Source organism: Vespa mandarinia, chromosome 15 (assembly GCF_050613455.1).
Source record: "Vespa mandarinia isolate Hongniang chromosome 15, ASM5061345v1, whole genome shotgun sequence".
Taxonomy (NCBI): Eukaryota; Metazoa; Arthropoda; class Insecta; order Hymenoptera; family Vespidae; genus Vespa; species Vespa mandarinia.
The window spans coordinates 4,949,404-4,969,809 of record NC_140824.1 but is presented as its reverse complement, the minus strand read 5'-3'; the positions used below and the strand labels follow the sequence as shown (position 1 = coordinate 4,969,809).

General features: G+C 30.2%; 3 protein-coding genes across 12 annotated transcripts; all 3 read left to right on the top strand.

Annotated features, from left to right (window-relative positions):
- IntS6 (integrator complex subunit 6) lies at positions 1 to 7,760 on the top strand. The gene is made up of 9 exons (XM_035884469.2): positions 1 to 382; positions 596 to 673; positions 1,209 to 1,448; positions 1,593 to 1,773; positions 1,857 to 2,584; positions 2,696 to 2,971; positions 3,059 to 3,398; positions 3,500 to 4,240; positions 4,403 to 7,760. The coding sequence occupies exons 1-9, from the start codon at positions 266 to 268 to the stop codon at positions 4,609 to 4,611; spliced, it is 2,910 nt and encodes a 969-aa protein (XP_035740362.1). The 5' UTR covers positions 1 to 265; the 3' UTR covers positions 4,612 to 7,760.
- Positions 7,761 to 8,872: 1,112 nt separating this feature from the next.
- On the top strand, positions 8,873 to 14,699 carry stau (double-stranded RNA-binding protein Staufen). Of its 9 annotated transcripts, none has more exons than XM_035884460.2 (9): positions 8,873 to 9,030; positions 9,595 to 9,658; positions 9,837 to 10,045; positions 10,220 to 10,840; positions 11,122 to 11,330; positions 11,479 to 11,811; positions 11,880 to 12,405; positions 12,584 to 12,798; positions 12,873 to 14,699. In XM_035884460.2, exons 2-9 carry the CDS (start codon positions 9,606 to 9,608, stop codon positions 13,131 to 13,133), a joined length of 2,427 nt encoding a protein of 808 aa, XP_035740353.1. In that variant the 5' UTR covers positions 8,873 to 9,030; positions 9,595 to 9,605; the 3' UTR covers positions 13,134 to 14,699. The 9 variants fall into 9 exon arrangements, 7 of the variants coding, with proteins under 7 accessions (XP_035740353.1, XP_035740354.1, XP_035740352.1 ...); XR_014983005.1 differs by having other exon boundaries at positions 8,882 to 9,099; positions 12,480 to 12,798; positions 12,873 to 13,014; XR_014983004.1 differs by having other exon boundaries at positions 8,882 to 9,099; positions 12,480 to 12,786; positions 12,873 to 13,013.
- Positions 14,700 to 18,443: 3,744 nt separating this feature from the next.
- Positions 18,444 to 20,247, top strand: ND-ACP (NADH dehydrogenase (ubiquinone) acyl carrier protein). 2 transcript variants are annotated; one of them, XM_035884447.2, is made up of 3 exons: positions 18,444 to 18,690; positions 19,144 to 19,251; positions 19,907 to 20,247. In XM_035884447.2, the coding sequence occupies exons 1-3, from the start codon at positions 18,532 to 18,534 to the stop codon at positions 20,084 to 20,086; spliced, it is 447 nt and encodes a 148-aa protein (XP_035740340.1). In that variant the 5' UTR covers positions 18,444 to 18,531; the 3' UTR covers positions 20,087 to 20,247. The 2 variants fall into 2 exon arrangements, with proteins under 2 accessions (XP_035740340.1, XP_035740339.1); XM_035884446.2 differs by lacking the exon at positions 19,144 to 19,251 and adding an exon at positions 19,294 to 19,419 and having other exon boundaries at positions 18,451 to 18,690; positions 19,907 to 20,245.
- Positions 20,248 to 20,406: the final 159 nt, after the last annotated feature.

The window sequence follows — 20,406 nt, the reverse complement described above, 5'->3', positions numbered from 1 at the left end:
GGGGGGAGAGAGAGAGTGGGAGAGATAGAGTACGAGAGAGTGAGCGAGAGAGAGAGAGAGAGAGCGAGAGAGAGAGAACGAAAGAGAGCAAACGAGCGCCGTTACGATAAAAGAGAAGTTTTTCGGAGCGTGTTCAGAAGCGTTCAATGGTCGAAGCAGCTATGCGCCACGCCGTCGTAGGGCTCCTAGCTAGCTAGTTCCAACTACGGGAGGTCTCTCGGGCCGCAGTTACGACCTCGAGAACGAGCGGGTTCACCTCGCGAAGATGACCATAATAGTCTTTTTGATCGACACATCGGCCTCCATGAATCAGAGGGTTTATTTGGGCGGGCGGCCCACGCTTTTGGATGTAGCCAAGAGCGCAGTGGAGACTTTCGTGAAGGTACGCCAGACAGACAGCTTTCCTAACCGGGCGTAAAGTTGTCGCGAGTGTTTCCGTCATTTCGTCGTTGTGTGTGTTAGAGAGAAAGAGAGAGGGAGAGAAAGAGAGAGAGAGAGAGTGAGAGAGAGAGAGAGAAATAAAGAAAGAACAGCGTGTTACATTCGCGATAAATTCCTGTTATTCTTTGCATGTAAATCAGAAATACTTTTCTAGGTACGACAAAGATCACCGGAGAGCCGCGGAGATCGTTATATGCTCCTGACCTTCGAAGATCCGCCCCAGAATATCAAGGTACGTCGTATTCCTTGCTTAACGTTCCCTATTTCTCTGTCTTTCTCATTCCCCCCTCCCTCGCCTCTTCTTTCTCTTTCATCCACCTATATTACTCTCTCTCTCTCTCCCCCCTCTCTTTCTCTACTCCTGATTCCATACTACTACTGGCGCTTCTACATACAATTTTGCCGAATATGTTCTCGTTATGGTTTTCGTAATCGCATTTCTTTAAACAATAAGATGATGCCGCATGAAGGTTCGCTTACGAACATAACCTCGCTCACATTTTCTGTTATACGAAAGAACAATTGATAGCTATGTGGGGAAGTAATAACGTGAAATACACACTTGCTACCATACCTTCCGCCTTCCGTTGCGGAAGAGCTGCATTATGGGTACCGCATGCTGTGCGGCGACAGCTTTACCGCGGGGAAGCGCCTTTAGCGCCCTCTCTTTTTGTTTATCGAAGTACTTGCGCGCGAAATTTTTAAATACTATACTACGAGAAATCTATTTAATACATGTCTAATAGAATTGTATTTATGTGTTCTAGGCTGGTTGGAAGGAAAATTTGGCGACGTTCATGAACGAATTGAAAAATTTACAATGTGTTGGCCTTACAACTTTAGGTGCCGCATTAAAACATGCTTTGGATGTTTTAAATATAAATCGGATGCAAACTGGGATTGATACGTATGGTCAAGGAAGATGTCCGTTTTATTTAGAGCCATCTGTAATTGTTGTTATAACAGATGGTGGAAAATATACGACCAATAGTGGAGTACATCAAGATGTAAGTTGCTATAATATATCTTCATATTGTGCGGTCGATCCAAAGGTCACACTCAAGTTTATATGACCAAGTTTATAGAATTAAGGTTTGTAATTAGTATTTACACTTTTACATAACATCTTTTTTTTTTTTCTTTTTTACCAGTTTACTTTGCCAATGCATTCTCCTATACCTGGATCAGAATTAACAAAGGAACCATTTAGATGGGACCAAAGACTATTTTCTTTGGTGTTAAGATTATCGGGAACACCGGCCGTCGAACGAGATACGGGTTTAGTTGCAAGTGATTCATCACCGATAGACGCGATGTGTGAAGTAACCGGAGGTATTATAATAGCTAAATTATTTTCTTTCGTTATTAATAATAAAAGTAGTATTAAAGCGATTAATTATATCTATGAATTGTAGGTCGCTCATACTGCATAACATCCTTCAGAATGATGATGCAATGCATTGATTCATTAGTACAAAAAGTTCAATCCGGCGTAGTAATAAATTTTGAAAAGATTGGGCCAGATCCTCCACCGCTTTCTAATGAGGTACAACATCAGGATGAAGATGAGAATGAAGATGAAAATAACACTAACAATGGCCCTAGAACTCAATATTCTACAAATCCAACAATACCAGGAAACACAGCATGGCATTCTTGTAGAAGATTGATTTATGTTCCACGTTCAGCACAGAAAGGATTTGCAGTTGGCTTTTGGCCAATTCCAGAAAGTTTTTGGCCAGACTTAAGTGCTAGTTCACTGCCACCAAGATCTGCACATCCCAATGTCAAGTTTACCTGTACCAGTCAAGAACCAATGGTGATAGAAAATCTACCATTTGACAAATATGAATTGGAGCCTAGCCCACTAACGCAGTACATTTTAGCCAGAAAACAACCAACAATATGTTGGCAAGTATTTGTAGCAAATTCTTATAAGTCCAGTGAGGTTGGCCATCCTTTTGGATATTTGAAAGCAAGCACAAACTTAACTTGTGTAAATTTATTCGTTATGCCTTATAATTATCCTGTGTTGTTACCGTTATTGGAAGAATTATTTAAAGTGCATAGGCTAAAACCAACAAACGAATGGAGAACACAATTTCAGAATTATATGAGAACCATGCCTACTTATTATGCTGCAGTAAGTTGCTTTTTCTTTATATCCAATTTCATTCACTAGAGGAGATTTATATATCGAGTTTTATATTTAATTGAATTTATATTTAAATTTTCTGTGAATTTTTAATTGCAGTCGTTAAGGAGAGCATTAACGAGAATGGGTGCACCTACTCCATTAGCACAAACTTTAATACCTGATAACATGGATAATTCTCTATCATATAGTGTTTTAAATTATTTAAAACGCTTGAAAAATCAAGCTAAAATAGAGTTTGATAGATTATGCAACGAAGTTATTTCCAAACAAGTTGCAGCTGCTAATATGACCAAAAATTTAACAAATGCTAGTACAACTACCATAACAGAAGGCGTTAGAGTTATTCCTAGAACACCGTTAAAAAAAGATTTGGTAAGAGATTTATATGGGAATCTCATATATATGGATTCTGTTAGATATCAATAAAAATGATAAATTAAAATAAGATATTTTTTACAGGTATCACATCCTTTATTACAAGACAAATTCACTGGACTTAGAGATCAATTAAATGAATTTGGTGGATTTGTAGTTGGTTTAGTAAAAAATCAACAACAACAGCGTGGTGCACAGAGCTATCGTAATGCTTTTGATGTCCCAAGAAAATCACTTTTGGATCAAGTTGTGAGAATGCGTGCAAATTTTTTGCAACCTGGATTATTACACACAAAATTATTGGATGATGACTATGTTCATTCGATGCCTTTAGCACAGATGGGAAATTATCAGGAATATTTAAAAAGGATGACACCACCTTTAAGAGAGATTGAAAGCGTACCTGTTAGACAACATATGTTTGGTAAATAATTTCAGAATTCTCTTAAAATATTTATTTTATTATTTAGATTATTTAATTAATCACTTTTAAATAATATTAATATTTATATTTTGTATGTGTAGGTAATCCTTTTAAAATAGACAAACGGATGATGGTAGATGAAGCAGATATCGATATGGTTGGAGCAACATCTTCTACATCAAAAGGTGGTATAAAGCGTTCGTTACCACCAGCCGATGGAGGAGGGACACCCGTTCCAAGACCACCTCCAAATAAAAGAAAACCAGGCCCTATTCCGAAAGATGTAATTGTACGAAGACCTTCATATTCTCCTGCTAATACACCTCCAAGTTCTCCAATACCTTGGATGGATGAAACCAAAAATCAAGTGCTCTCGAATCTTGAACTAAATACTTCACCAAACTTAATGAATGCAAGTCATGTAACAAATACACCATGTGCAAGTTCACAAGAAAAATTAGTGAACGGACTTGCGGAAATGCCAACAATACCTATTTTTGAGGCTATTTCAGCCGAACATATTAATAATCATATGGATAGTCCACCTACTTTAACACCAATTGTAGTTAATAATGTTGACAGCTTGAAAAGTGATGTTAAAAGTGAAAGGATAGATCTTGTTAATGTGGAAAGTAATAGACTGCCTTCTAATGATAGCAGCGAAAATAGTGTAAAAATTGAAAGTGCAGTTGAAGAAAGGTTAACGAATCACGTTGAAGAGAAACGAGAACCGAAGATAGAAAAAGAAAAGGTCTTTACGAAAAAAGAATTAGAGGATATAAGAAGACACAATTTATCGGTCAGAGAACTTGTTTATAAAGAAGTACGAAGACGGGGAACAAGTAAGTTCATTTTTATTCTGTGTGTGTGCGCACGTGCACGTGTGTGTGAGAGCGCGATGTGTGATAAGATTGGGGTCATTACTTCCTAATTCAATATTATAATTGTGTGTGTGTGTGTGTGTGTTTGCATACGCATATATTTAATCTATCTTTTTATTTCAGATCACGCAACATTATTTTCGCATCTGCACCAAATTCAAGGAACATTGGATATTCGACTTGCATTTGTGAAAGACATTGTTAAAGAATCATTACGCTTTAAAAGACGTAATTTAGCAACATTATTAGAAGAATATCTTAAGACTATACAAGAAGACGTTTGGACAGTGAATCACAAGGTGAATCACAATGGTGCCACAAAAATAAGCTAGGCATTAATCGTCTTGTAAAAAAGGATTGTTTTAAAGAAGGCATGAAGCTCTTTTTGAAATGACTTATAAAAAAAAGTCAATAGAGTATAAAGCACATGCTGTGCATACTTTTAACTTTAAAAAAGAAACAAAAAAAAGGAAAGAAAAGAAAAGAAGAAGAAGATTAGTAATATTCAAAAATAAATATTGCAAAATGCTTGAACAGTAGCAGCAATTTCTATTGATAAATGCACTTTAGGTGTTAACCAAGAAGATACCACTCTTTTATATCGTTTAATTAATATTTTTATTTTATGAGTGTTCAGTTGGTAGAAAATTTGTTTTTTTGTTGTTATCTGTATATACTTAAAAACTTATATTATGACAATAAATTTTTCCTAAAGTTGGAATTTGCAGATTTTTCAACATTACGAACAGAAATATACGCAATTTATAAATAAGACATTAAGATTTCTTATCGGACAAATCTGATCGATTTGAAAAAAAAACAATGCACATTAAATGATTTGCTTTTAATAGATTATCGGATAAAAAAATTCAATGTACAGTAACATTATCAATTACGCGAACACAATTCGTTTAAATAGGCTTATTAATTATATTTTATACTCCAATTTACAATTCTCAATGCAGTCTACACCTCTCAAAAATGAACTTTCAATTTATAGTCTTGGATGCAGGCATGCAAGACAATTTGGGGTGTATAATAGTATCTAAAGATCAATTATATTATACAAATACTTATTTGTACAATATTTGAAATGTGATCTGATTTAATAATCTAGTAAAATCTTTTTTATCTGCTGTGAGAATTGTAAATATGACATAAATCAAACAAATAATGGTATTCTACCAGCTGTACAGTCCTTAGAGCCCATATCAAATTCAGAAAAGAATCATATAACTAAAAGTTATATTTATTATCTGATTACGATTCATATGTTTGAATCTATAATTTTTCAAGTAAAATCATAATTAAGAATTTTATATCATAAGAAACTCCAACATGACACAGTTTTAAGAACTGTGTTAGATTTTGTTATATAAATTATTCATGTTATGAAGTTGAAGTGAGATCTAATTTCTGTAAATTTATAAAGAGAAAATTTGATATTATTCTTGTTTATTATGCCTTTTCTCCTCTTTAATACATATCTTCTGTTACAAACAGAGATTTCATAGGTGTATATTTTGTATTCAAAGATTAATACATATTTTATCATGTAATTTGCTAAATTAAAAATATCATGGAAAGTAGAAAAATGTTTTGTTGGAATGAACTATTTCACCTAAATTTATTATATGTATAAACCATCGATGTATATGACAGAGTAGCTATCGTAAAAACTGTTGTAAGAATAAGTTTTACATCTAGCAAAAGATGATTTATAAAATGGAATGTATTATAACATTTTCCATAAAGGGTTGACAGTGCCTGACGTTATTAAAGATTGAAGTAAGAATGTATTTATATTCGATTGGCTTTGCATTGAAGCATTTTCATAGAACTGCTATTAATGCAAAAGCATTCGAATGAAAGATCATAAGTAAAATAGAAAATCCTTTTTAAATTGTGTAATGTTTATTAATATTTAAAAAAAATTAAATAATGTTATCATGACGTTTTGACTTTCATATAAGAGAAATTTTGTAAGTAAAAAAACTGAATATGTACAATATATTAATACTGTACAAATTTTTACATTATCTTTATGTGCAAGATGTAAATATACATGTAAAACTTTAATGATTACCAAATTTAGTAAACTAATGACAAACGTTAAATGTCCGAGCTTATTTATGATGTAATTAAATTATTATTGATTTTATTACTCTATTAATAGTTTCCATTTTAATGCGATTAGAGAAAATTTACTCATGTGAATTGTTTGTGAAAATTATTAAAAATAGCACAATCACACACAGTTTACATAAAATAATAGAAATTTGACCAAATATTATGTAAGTTAATTGAAAAAAGAATCATTGTCAGAATGATTATCTTATTTTGTATTAACTTAAATCTGAACGATTAATCTTTTCCCAAAAATTTTTGAAATTTTTCATAAGTGGACGAAAAAACAATAGAATTTTTATGGAATAAAATAAAAGAAAAAGTAAATAAATAAAATATGACATATCATCGACGTTTAGCGACTTTTCCTTTTATAAAAAGTTTAACTTCAAGTAAGATAATCAATCTGAGAATTGGTTTGGGGGTCCTATGTGATATATGTACATAGATTTGATACTTGTAAATCATTTAGCTATAAACTACATAGAATAACTTTTATTTATTGAACGATTGAGAAATTTAAATATTCCACGGATTAGTTGTAAATAATGGAGCCTAGCTGAGTCTAAAAGACAATGATGCTAAACGCTTATTGGCTCCAAACTAAATGAATTTAGTATTAAAATATTCAATTTAGTATTAAAATTAAATGTATAAAACACAAAGTGCGATTTTGTAAGATATATGTTAATTGAATAACTATAGAAAATATTTGTAGATTACATAATTGATTTTATGTTTTACAAACATTTTTTGCCAAAGTTATAAACTATTTTTGATTAAGCATTTTTAAAATGAATCAGGTAATCATATTTTGTTTAAAAATTGAAAATTTAGATAGATTAGGATTTGATGTAACTGAACTATATTTCTAAACAATTTTTTAATCTCCTAGACCATACATAAATATTTTGGATAAATAATATCCCTTCCTTAAATTAACAAACAATCCTATACTTTATTTTTTCTTCTGTATTGGAAAGAAATGTTTTTTATACAATGTACTACACTAATTTTTATGTCGATAACAATGTAAAACAGGGACACAATACCGCGAAGAAACTTTAAACAAAATATGAACATTGTATTCATTAAACTTGGAATTACAAAGCGTTTACGCTTCAAGCAACATAATGAGAATTGAATGCAATATTAAAAAGTATATTACTTTTTGGCAGAATTAATATTACTGTCATATTGCATTCAATGCACTGACGTGCCTATTACATTGCATCCAGATTGATTTCATTCATATATATATTTTTTTCCAATTAAGTTTTTAAAAAAGTCTGTCTATGTATTGAAAGCTTGTTATTGTTTTTTCTTTCTTTTTTTTTTTCATGACATTTAAAAGATTGTATGTTTTACAGTATGATGTAACATAATTGCATATGTATATAGATATACATACATAAGATAAATATGAAATGATCGTTCCATTTTTACGTTTATATTTTAGAAAAAATGGTGAACACAAGCTTAAAAAAAAGAATAAACAGAAGAACGTAAAGCTTGATTTTGATTATATCGATTTCCTCTTCTACGTACAATTACACGCAATATATATACAAACACATATATATATATATATGTATACATATATACATGTATATATATGTATATGGTCACACAGATGAAGTATGACCTTTTTCAATGTTTTTTTTTGTACTATTTCATATTATTTTCGAAAGAAAGAAACTTTGAATATACATTGAAGTTTATAAAATAGAATATAAAAAAAAAGAACAATACAGAAAGAAGTTCGAAGAATGCATTTGTTCTTACCATAATAATAGTTCTAAATGGCACGATAGAAAGAATGATGATTAAAAAAGCATAAATATATTAGTTTTTAAAATGTCAACTAAATTTCTATGATATATCACTAAATGAATATCATTGAAATAATTACTTAAATAATTTAGAAAATTTTAAACTTTCTGTGATTTTCTTTTTACTTTGATCATACAGATATTTACTTTGATGTAACGCAAAAATTATTAGTACACAGTCTTTGCGATAGATAACAATGTAAATAGAAGTATCGATAATACGAGGATTTAAATGAAACATTATATATAAAACTTCAAATTTATTTGGAATGATAAGGGAATTTGAATCGATAAATTGCATTTTATAAAATTTTTCCTTTTTTTTTCTTTTTTCTTTTTTTATTTACTTAAGATGAAAAAAGAAGAAATCACTTATCGATTGGAAATATTTTTTTGTAATAACGACGTTAACTTTTATTAGAATATGTTAATTGTAATTATCAGACGTATTATTAGCGCGAATAAATGAAATTTTCTATACTGTATCGTGATAGGTTAGAATCTAGGAAAAGACGCCATTTTGCCGAATATATCTTGCGCGTGATTGGTTATTTCCTCATAAATATCTCGTTTTGTTCCAATTCTCGTTCGACTCTAGAGAACAAGACGAGAACGAGAGTATCGATATTGTAAAAATCAGTAAAGCGGGGCGGTCTCTAGTCATGAAGGGTCAGGAAACGTTGGTCGACAGTCTCACATCAAAATGGCCGCATTTTAGTCTACAGACTACTTTTCTTTGTTGTTTGCCAATAGCTGTGCAAAGGGCCTGGGAGTGTTCGCTAAAGTAACACGGTCTGTTTCGACCTATATTTCATTGTTAATCCAAGCGAAATCATTTTCGTGAAATAGAATAAATATTTGGTAAGAAATTTCGTATCGTATACTTCCGTGTTCGTTAAAACCGGGCCAAGCCCAACGTCTATCGACTGACTTATTTATAGATTAAATTGCGTTTAAAACGATTAGCGTCATTGCAATAATGGGAATGATTTATGAGCATCATTTTCGTGTCCATTATATCATACGATTGTGGGTGCTTACTTAAGAACAATCACGTTGAATGAGAGAGATACCGGTTAATGGTTTAAAAATGACTCGAAAAAGAACATATTTCTATTGTTTTATTTCACCGTTTAAACTTTATTTACCTTGACATTCAAATACAGTATGTTTAATTTTTATTTCTATTAATTACTCAAATGTTTCGTGTATTACTCGAAATTCTTTTTATGTCAAGTTCCTTCATCCTTTAATGTGTCATCCTATTTTGACTCCTATTTGGCAAAGCAATAATTTGATATTTTTTATTTTCTTTTTTTTTTTCTTTTTTTTTCTTTTTTTCTTTTTTTTTTATAGATTTTTACAAGATGTTACGCCATCAACACCATTCAATGCAAAATCAACTTAGAGATCATAATAGGTTGGTATTACAGTGAATAGATAAAAGTTTTGTTTTGTTCTATTTAAAAACTATATGAGTATTATAATTTGTATTATATATGATTTATTATTATTTTTTGAAATAAAATAAGTTCCAAATGTTGTCCATTATTTCCTTACATTTTCCTGAATTTTTATAATTATATTATTTTTAAAAGAATGGGAGGACCAATGCGCCCCATGCAGCAGGCAAGTATGGCCCCTTTACATCAGCCGCAGCATCCAATACCGCATCGGAATCCACATCAACAAATACTGCCCATGCCCCCCCATCAACAACATTTACATCACATGCAACACCATGGACCACCACATGGAAATCCAAGACAACCAATGTTGATGAGTATGAATGCACATAATTCCAACGGTAAGCTTTGAATAATAACTTAATATAGGTTTTAAAGGTGTCCTTTTTTATTTATTTACCTTCTTTATATGAAATTCACTCCTCTATACGTGAAACATGCTATTGCATAAAATAGTATAATAAACCATCAGAACTTCTTGTTTCAATGAGATAATCATTGTTTGTAATATTTAGTCTTTTATCCAGGTACTATGGTCAGTGTTAGTTTAAAGGATCAGACAAACACAGTCTCCGTGACCCTTCAAAATCCAAACATTCAACCGACGCAATTTCAGCAACAACAGAATAATCAACAGAATCAAGTTCAGCAACATGTTCAACAGCAACAACATCAACAACATCAGCAGCAGCATCAACAGCAGCAACAACAACAACAACAGCAGCAGCAGCAGCAACAAATTATGGAACAAGCTAAACCATCTACGAATAAGGGTAACGGAGAAACCAGGGATCATAGTCCATCGCAGCAAAATCATGCCAATGTGAACAATCCAGCTTTGGCAAACATGAAAGAAAAAACACCAATGTGCTTGCTAAATGAGTTAGCACGTTTTAATAAAATTCAACATCAATACAGACTGACCAATGAAGAAGGACCGGCGCACAAAAAGAGATTCACTGTAACGTTAAAACTTGGAGAGGAAGAATACGTAGCGGATGGACCTAGCATAAAGAAGGCTCAGCACAGTGCAGCCGCCGAAGCTTTAAGAAAGACTTGGTATAGACAGCCTCCACCAAAACCTACAAAAGCAATGAGAATCGGTTATTCGGGGAAATGTCCACCTGGTTCAGGTAGTCGTATATTTGTATATTCTCTAAAGATCATAAAAGTTTTCTAATTATATTTTATTGTCAATTTTTTTTATTACGCGTTTTCTCTTTATATACATATGTATATATATATATATATATATATATATTTCAACTTATATATATATATATATTTCAACTTATATATATATATATATATATATATTTCAACTTATATATATATATATATATATATATATATATATATATATATATATATATATATATATATTTCAACTTATCGTCTGTTTTATCTTCGTTTAAAGGAAACGTACCAGCAACGGTAGAATTAAATGCGTTGGCGATGAAAAGAGGAGAACCTACAGTCTACACCTTTAGACAAGCTCCTCCGACAGGTCTACAACCGGTAGTTACATATGGTTTCACCAACTATCCGCGTATACTACATTCCAGTTTGCCCCCTAATCATGGGTACCACACTGAAGCCCCAGCAATGTATATTGTTACTTTAAAGGTATTCATATATAATGAAAAAAATTGCGATATTTTTATGAACTTTGTAACAAGGGATTATCATTTTTATTTTTTCTCATACTTTTTTCTTTTCATATCATATATGTGTCAAGTATATAAAGTATGTAAAGCGTATACGATATTTGTAGGTTGGCGAACGAGAGTTCACTGGCCGAGGTGTGACAGGGCAATTAGCACGACATGACGCGGCAAAAAGAGCATTAGAACAATTACGTCAGTTACCTTTGCCGGAAGAGGTATCGAGTAATTGTACAAATGGAAATGGAATATTAACTGGAATCGATGATCCAAATGCCGATTTGAAAAGTCCAGTATCGTTAGTCCATGAGACGGCATTAAAACGTGGCCTGCCTGTTAGTTTCGAAGTTGTATCCGAAAGTGGTAAACCTCATATTCGTGTATTCGTGACAAAGTGTACCGTAGGGGATAAGTCTACTGTCGGGGAAGGATCTTCAAAAAAAGTATGTATATGACGTACAACACGTTAAACTGTTTTATAAAAATAAATGATAAAAATTATTTTATTTAGGTTTCAAAAAAACGTGCAGCAGAATTAATGTTAGAAGAATTAAAACGTCTTCCACCGTTACTCGTTAATGTTCAAAATCGATTTTCAAATGTGAAACGTAAGCCTCCCGCGACGAAGAAAAAATCAAGAAATTTGATAAAGGTTTATCAAGATCCACGGGCCGAATCTGATGCTGTAGATGAACTTAATCCAGTTTCACGACTTGTTCAAATTCAACAGGCAAAACGTGAAAGAGAACCTGTTTATAATCTTATAGAGGAAAAGGGCGCACCGCGTCGTAGAGAATTTATAATAGAAGTAACGACAGGACAACACTCTGCTTGCGGATATGGTCCTAATAAGAAATTAGCCAAAAGAGCTGCAGCCGAGGCTCTTTTGGCAAAATTAGGATATAGCAAACCACAGCCACAACCAACAAAGCCATCTATAAAAACTGGAGAATCCGAAAATACCGAGACCAAACCAAGAAAAGTCACTTTTCTCGAAGATGATCAAGTGAATGAAACTCAGAGTCATCCTGTAGGAGGTAAAAAAGATTTGTATCTTTTTGAAAATAATATCGTTTAAACTTTGTCGATTTTGTCATGTCTTTTTATATAGTTACAATCGATTGTATTCTATTAATTTTCTTTTTGAAATTAATAGAATATTTGATATCTTTTGTGATGTATATAAAAGATATTGTTTTCTTTGTATTCATTAAGGTACTATCGGACGTCAACTGGTACCTGGCTTGCTATTGGTGGATGGCGGTCAAGAATCTAAAGTTGGAAATGGACCTAGCGTTCAAGTGATCGCCGAGGAATTACGTGGGCAACAACAAAATTCCGGAGTATCTCCGAAAGATCAGTTAAAATATTTAGCGCAATTATTTAATTTCAATGTTGAATTTAGTGACTTCCCTAAGGTAACGAAACAAGTATGAAAATTCTATTGTGCTTATCGTAAAATCTCAAATAACAATATCACATAATATTGAATATCTTATTGCAGGGTGCATCAATACACAAGGAATATCTATCGCTTGTAACACTGAGCACAGATCCACCGCAAGTATGCCATGGTAATGGCCCAACAGCGAACGCAAGTCGTAATCAAGCAGCACTAACAGCTTTACGCACGTTAAGTAAGTTAGGGCTTGATAATGCTGCTTCTAACTCACAACCTAAAAAGGACAAAGGTGCGTCTGGAGATGGAATACACATTAGCATTCAGGTCAAAAATAATATTATAGATGGAAATATCGATAAATAATTATCCGAAATTAAAAGATTAAATATGTAGGATTGATAATTTATATTGCCTTGAGGCACTGTAAAAGAAAACTGATGTTGTAACATTTTAACGCGTGAAATTAATCAACGAGGCGATACATTGTAAAAAAAAAAGAAGTTCATACTATCTGTCATTATATTTCATTCTTGAACGAATACGCGTATGAGCATGACAAATTTACGCAAAACGTAGTGTCAAAATAATAACGATCATATTTGTCAACTAATTATCGTTTATTTATATAATCATTGTGTTTGATAAACTTGTAAATGTAATAGTATTTCGTAATCGGTTGTTTATCAATTTTCTCCTAACTTGTTTTTCTTTTTTTTTCCGTTACTAGAATAAATTTAACAAGTATTTTGTTCGTAAAACAAGATGATTTGTCTCGAAAATTTTTGATTCCAACAATCGCGATCATAATTGTATGATATAAATGTCATATATATTATTTTTATAGATATCAGATATTCACGTCTTGCTCCTAGGAAACATCAACAATTGCCATACAGTTGTTCTAGCGTTTTCCGTAAGAGAATACAGTTTATATCTTTTACAGTGCCTTATATGCATAAAGATATGTTCAAGCACCAATAAATTATTTACTAAATAGAAATCGCGTAAGGAAGAATGTTCTTGTCGCGTAAAGAAGAATGAGTAAGCTAATAGATCTGATCAATTTTACCGTTGCTGTATTTTTTCGATCGAAGATATATTGCAAAATTTATATGACGACCATATTATTTGTGAATCTTCTCCGATATATATATATATATATATATATATATATATATATATATATATATATGTATATATGTATATATATTAGGGATATTGTATAAAAGATCATGAACATTGTTCGGTATTTTTAATTTTCGAAAATGTTCAATTCAAACAAATAAATACTGTCAGGACATGAAACATTCATACGATAGATTTGTCTTCAAGTTTCAACATTCAGTACAATGAATTTAATAATATTTATTGGTGCTTGATCAAGATTCTGGTTCTAACAACAAATTCTAATATATCATATGAATTTGATTGATAGAACCACGATCATCATCCAATTATCGAATATTTACTCCGTGTAACTAAAATGGTCATACTCCAGATATGTAGCCAAAAATAATTAAGAAGGTTCATATGATACTTATCTTGCAACCTTGTATTCTTGCTACATAATTCTATGAAATATTTAGAAATATTGATAGTCATTAAATTTTTGGATTGACTTTATGTTAACATACTAAAAAATGTACATTTTATTTTATTTAGTTAGCTTTTTGATGTTCGTTTTAGTGCATCAAATAATTCATGAAAATATTTTTTGTTTGGATATTAATTATTTGTATAGCAAGTGTTCTTCGTGTGTTTAGAGGTATGATAATATTATCCTTTTTATGCGATAAAAAGGTATGATAAGATATTATTTATAGTCAATCCTTAAATTTAATGCTTTCTTTTTTTTTTTTGTTTCTTTTTGTCTATTTTTCTTTTTTCTTCTCCCAATTTTTTTTATCCACAAGAAAAATATATATATATATATGTATGTATATACGTACGTATGTATGTATGTATGTATGTATGTATGTATGTATGTATGTATGTATGTATGTATGTATGTATGTATGTATGTATGTATGTATGATGTATGTTGTATGTATGTATGTATGTATGATGTATGTATGTATGTATGATGTATGTATGTATGTATGTATGTATGATGTATGTATATATGTATGATGTATGTATGTATGTATGTATGTATGTATGTATGTACGTATGTATGTATGTATGTATGTATGTATGTACGTATGTATGTATGTATGTATGTATGTATGTACATATGTATGTACATACTATATATATACATACATATATATATATATATACATACATACGTACATACATACATACATACATACATACATACATACATACATACATACATACATACATACATACATACATACATACATACATACATACATACATACATACATACATACATACATACATACATACATACATACATACATATATACATACATACATACATACATACATACATACATACATACATACATACATACATACATACATACATACATACATACATACATACATACATACATACATACATACATACATACATACATACATACATACATACATACATACATACATACATACATACATACACACACTTTTGTCAAAGTAACGAAGGAATGGAAGATTCCAGTACATATGAACTTTTTACTTTCGTGTGATTGAGGGAGACCCCTTTCATTCTGATACACAATTATCAAATACTTTGTATTTGGTTTATGATCATAAGAAAATTGTAGAAATAATAAATTAAAATTCATAAATTCTGAGATGAAATGCGGCCATTCTCTAGGTCAATATGCAGATCTGGGAGAAATAGATGATTCATGGGTTTGCTTAGACGAAGCATAGAACATGAAGGTAACCCATGGATCAACTGTCACTCGATTATGCATACTAACCTTACAATTTCAAATGATTCCTTAGCTTTCTCATTATCATGAATGGAAAAATGTCTTATTACCTAATAATATTATTTAATTTATTTATAGAGAACAATCGATGTGTATTAATTTCCATGAAACAAATAATACTTTTTAAAAGAACTGAAGAAAATAATATCTCTATGATTTGGGTCATATATTAAAATGTTATTGTATTCATGGTCAAAATATACAAAGTTAAAAATATAGGTAATGTGATAAACATTTTTCTCGTGCCCCAATTTGCTTTTTTATGGGGCCTAGAAGCATACTGGGGTCATTCATGTTATAAAAAATATTGAGAAGTGAAGGGAATTGAAATTTCCGTGCATCTATCACTTGAACAAAAAAAAAGAATTAAAAAAAAAAAAAAATAAAAAAAAAATAAAAAAAAAAAAATAAATAAATAAATAAATAAAAAAAAATAAAAACAAAAAAATAAAAAAGAAAGAAAGTAAAAAAGTGAAAAAAGAAAAAAAGACATTGATAGATAGCATGAGATATTTCAACGAATATGACAAGGTAATAATACAAAATTTATTTCGCATTGACTTGGTCACGAATCACGAATGGTTTCTACCAATACCGTTTAAAAATAACAAATGCTATGAATTTTGTCTTATTGCCGAGTATGAAAACAAAACAAAACAAAAAAAAAACATTGCACTAATGTGGTGATAAAAAAGCATGTAATAATGGATGAAGATAATATTGAGAGCACGGTACGAACTTTGAATATTTTCTGCATTTTTATTTTGTAAGTAATTACTTTTTGAAAAAATAATTGAAATAAATTATAAAAGTTGTGAATAAGTAGTAGAGACACGAACGCTATTTTCTTTTTTGCCCGTTTAGTCTCGAAGGATGAAAAGTATTCCTGGAGTTTCTATTTTTTTTCGTTTCTCTTTTCTTTTATTTTTATTCATCTTTTTTTTTGTTTTCTTTTTTTGCTTTTTTTTCCCGAAGCCGCGTATAAGATATAGAAAAATTTTATTAAGAAAAGTTATGCGAAATTGAAAGAAAATAGAAAAATTTCTCGCGTATAAAATTATTTAAAAATAATTAGATATTAATGCAAAGTTCAGTCCCGTATTCTCACATAATTCCATCTTGTATTCATTATACACATAATATTATCCAAACTATTCGTTGCGTTAAAAATACAAACGATTGTTAACTCTTAATTAATGTGCCTCTTTACTTACCCATAAATAGAAAATGACGTATTCTATATATTAAAAACTTGAAATGTCATTTTGTGAATAATCCCAGGACATTTTTTCTACGCAATTGTTCATATTAATTTTTCTAACACGTCTCGTTATTCCAAAATTCATCAAAAAATATCAAGAGAGTGTTCCTTTTTCTAACGCGTATTGTATTATAGATAAGTATTTTTTTTAAAGCGAAATTCAGTATTACTTAAGACAGGTGGTAGATTTTGTTGCATAGTCTTTTAGGAGAGAGGGAGAATGCGTATTCTGCTGAACGTATTTTCGTTTCTAAACTTATTTTATTTAAATAACCCAAGAATACAACAGATATATATGTGTAAACACATAAAATTATCTATCACATTGATTTACTAATGAGACCAGAACCATTATACAATAATTATGTATTATGTTAAAGAGATAACATTTTAAACAATCATCTAATATATACGGATTGATACTTTTCGTTTTAGTGGTAAAACCACCATAAAAAATATTTATTAAAATATTTAATTTTTTTTGCTTATTTTTATAAGTTCATTTATTATTATTTATTATCGATTATAAATTGATTTTCATTTTCATGTCTCAGAGTAAAAAAAGGAAAATGTACAATAGTTTTAATTATTTCATAATATATATATATATATATATATATATATACATATATATATATATATATATACATATATATATATATATGTATGTATGTATGTATGTATATATATATATATATATATATATATATATATATATATATGTATGTATATATAAATGTATACGATTCATTGCTTGTTTGTTTATACGTCATCGGCATATGGCTTCCAAATGTGTATTTAAAAATGTTTTCATTCTAAGGAATGACTGTGTTTTTGATGTATAACTTATAATTGTTACCCAAGAATCATGATTTTTTAGGAGAAAGTATTTTTTTATAAAGTTTCTTTTCCATTAAAGTGATAAATTCTTTAATATATTACGGATAAATAATTTGACAAGTTTTATCAAATTTGTATTTGAAAATCAATAAATTTGATTGTCAAAATGTTTTTAGAGAGATTTGTCTGCTTATAAGTACAAGAAATATATAGTACAAGGACGAATCGTGCTCTTATAATTCCTACGTACATAAAACTGATTTGTAATTATTGGAAATAAAATATTTGTAATTGACTTTAAACATTAAACAAGATTTCACGAATTTTACATATTTAAGCGACATATCAATTTTATACCGCCATTACTCACTACAGATCTTAGTTGAATGAATTTTTACATCTTTGTAATGCACAGATCTAATCTTTATCAATTAATTTCCCAATGCGTGTACTCAACTTTATAATTATCAATAGTACAAATACAAATAATTATATAGATAAATCGTATAAAATTTGAATCGTATTAAATTACAAAATATCGATCGGTCGCATAATTTTTTACTTTGAATTACGTAGTTCGAAAAATATACACAGTTACCTACATTTCAATCGATTATGGTTTTTCACATGTACCGCTAGATAGCGCGCTGAATCAAATTTTCTTCGTCGTTGCATATCACTTTTATATTTGATCTTTGACTGTAGATAAATTTCGTAGAGCCCGGTTATCTCTCATTCATCGAATAGGAAAATGGCGTCTTATACTATTGCACGTCTTTTATCGAGAAATACCGGTGTCTTAAGGAATTCAGTCGCTCGATTACATTTATGTGGAGTTAGCGGACAACTTACGTGTTATGAAAAATTCCTTAATCGATCAAGACAAAATGTCGTACCACATATATCGCAGGTAAACACTCGTAACAACTGTACAAAATCTATGAACTTTTCGTCTAATTCGATCCGATACGTTTTTTAATACATATATTATGTAACTTAAAATTTTGAACTTCTTTTTTTTTTTACGATATACCTGTCGTGAAACATTATAATTGTTTTAGACATTATCCTTTTGCCCTGGGTAAGAATCATATGGTTTTAAAAAAATTTCAAAAATCAGATATCATTTTACATGTGTCATATACTTTGTACGTATAATAAATGATTTCTCGATTCATGAATAAAATTATTTTACGTTTTTCTTTTTGAGTGTTTTGAATTATATTCTTCATAAGTTAAGTTAATAAAATCTGATCCATAAAGGAGAACAACGGTTTGTTAATCTATTCAAAAATCTAGAAAATAGTATCCTTTGAATTTAAGGATAATTTGGTTATACAATTGAATTGTTTAATATATTTAGGTTAAGATTGGATTTGTTCGTACATATAAAACAAAGCCAACGACGAAGGATATCGAAGAACGTGTATTAAAAGTAGTTCGTGCCTATGACAAAGTTACTGCGGATAAGGTTGTAAAATATATTATTCTGTAAAAAGACATTATTTTGCAGGATATAGAAGAGCTACGAGTCAAGCAGGTGCGCCTCTACAGCTCCAAGCCTCCATTAACACTCGATATAATTCGTCAGCGGGTGCTTTTATTACTCAATTTGTACGATAAAATTGATCCCAAGAAGGTATCTGTCTGCTATAAGAAGTAATGATTAAAATTTTTTTACTTAAAGGATATTTCTGTGAATGAATATCATGGTTTCAATGATAAATTGAAATTACCAAGTGGTATAATATATATACTTTTCTACTATATGCTTTTTATTAGAACCATTAATGATGCATTTATAGAAATATCTTAAAAGATAGCTTCCTGGGAAAGACAATTGGCTAACACCTCGCTTGAGTCGTGGTGCTTGTGCATCACTGACATGTATATATAAGTTTCATGTTTATATATATATATATATATATATATATATATATATATATTTTATATAGAATGTAAAGGTATCGTATTTATTGACAGAATGATTACAACGAAGATCGTGTGAAAAAATAAAGCAGTATTTTATTTATTTTACATGTCAGTTGTGCATAATTAATATCTGCATGCTTAACTATAAATATTATATTTAGTAGAATTTTTTAACCTGTATCACTGCATTACAGTTATGCTTGGAATCTCATTTTATAAATGACTTGGGCCTTGACTCCTTGGATCATGTAGAGGTTATTATGGCTGTAGAAGATGAATTTGGATTTGAGATTCCCGATATGGATGCAGAAAAATTATTGACGCCTGGACATATAGTGCGTTATGTTGCAGATAGAGAGGATATTTATGAGTAATATATTTATGAGATTACATTAGTAACTACTCATCATTATTTGTTAGAACAGGTAACAATCGCAAAACATTTTTATGGTTGCTCGGAGAGTAATCGAAATACCTGTTTTTTCTGTATATAGGCCAATGATCATTAAATAAATAAGATAATCTAATCGTTAGTATTAGATTTTTATTCCCATTTTTTTTGTAATATCTCGACGACAATCAGGCGCAATATGTAATACTGAAAATGATAATTATTTTTTTGTTAAAGCTTAAAAAGCAGCAAAGAGAGATAAGAAAAATCTTGCCATCTCTCTGTACATAGAAATAAAGAAAT

What these genes read in the sequence shown, in the direction of transcription:
- IntS6 (XM_035884469.2), top strand. Translation starts at nt 266, where the DNA reads ATGACCATAATAGTCTTTTTGATCGACACATCGGCCTCCATGAATCAG. An exon ending in ATCCGCCCCAGAATATCAAG is followed by an intron (nt 674 to 1,208) that starts GTACGTCGTATT and finishes TATGTGTTCTAG; the next exon opens with GCTGGTTGGAAGGAAAATTT. An exon ending in AGTACGAAGACGGGGAACAA is followed by an intron (nt 4,241 to 4,402) that starts GTAAGTTCATTT and finishes TTTTTATTTCAG; the next exon opens with ATCACGCAACATTATTTTCG.
- ND-ACP (XM_035884446.2), top strand. Translation starts at nt 18,532, where the DNA reads ATGGCGTCTTATACTATTGCACGTCTTTTATCGAGAAATACCGGTGTC. An exon ending in TCGTACCACATATATCGCAG is followed by an intron (nt 18,691 to 19,293) that starts GTAAACACTCGT and finishes ATTATTTTGCAG; the next exon opens with GATATAGAAGAGCTACGAGT. An exon ending in ATAAAATTGATCCCAAGAAG is followed by an intron (nt 19,420 to 19,906) that starts GTATCTGTCTGC and finishes ACTGCATTACAG; the next exon opens with TTATGCTTGGAATCTCATTT.
- stau (XM_035884460.2), top strand. Translation starts at nt 9,606, where the DNA reads ATGTTACGCCATCAACACCATTCAATGCAAAATCAACTTAGAGATCAT. An exon ending in GGGAAGGATCTTCAAAAAAA is followed by an intron (nt 11,812 to 11,879) that starts GTATGTATATGA and finishes TATTTTATTTAG; the next exon opens with GTTTCAAAAAAACGTGCAGC. An exon ending in TCCCTAAGGTAACGAAACAA is followed by an intron (nt 12,799 to 12,872) that starts GTATGAAAATTC and finishes ATCTTATTGCAG; the next exon opens with GGTGCATCAATACACAAGGA.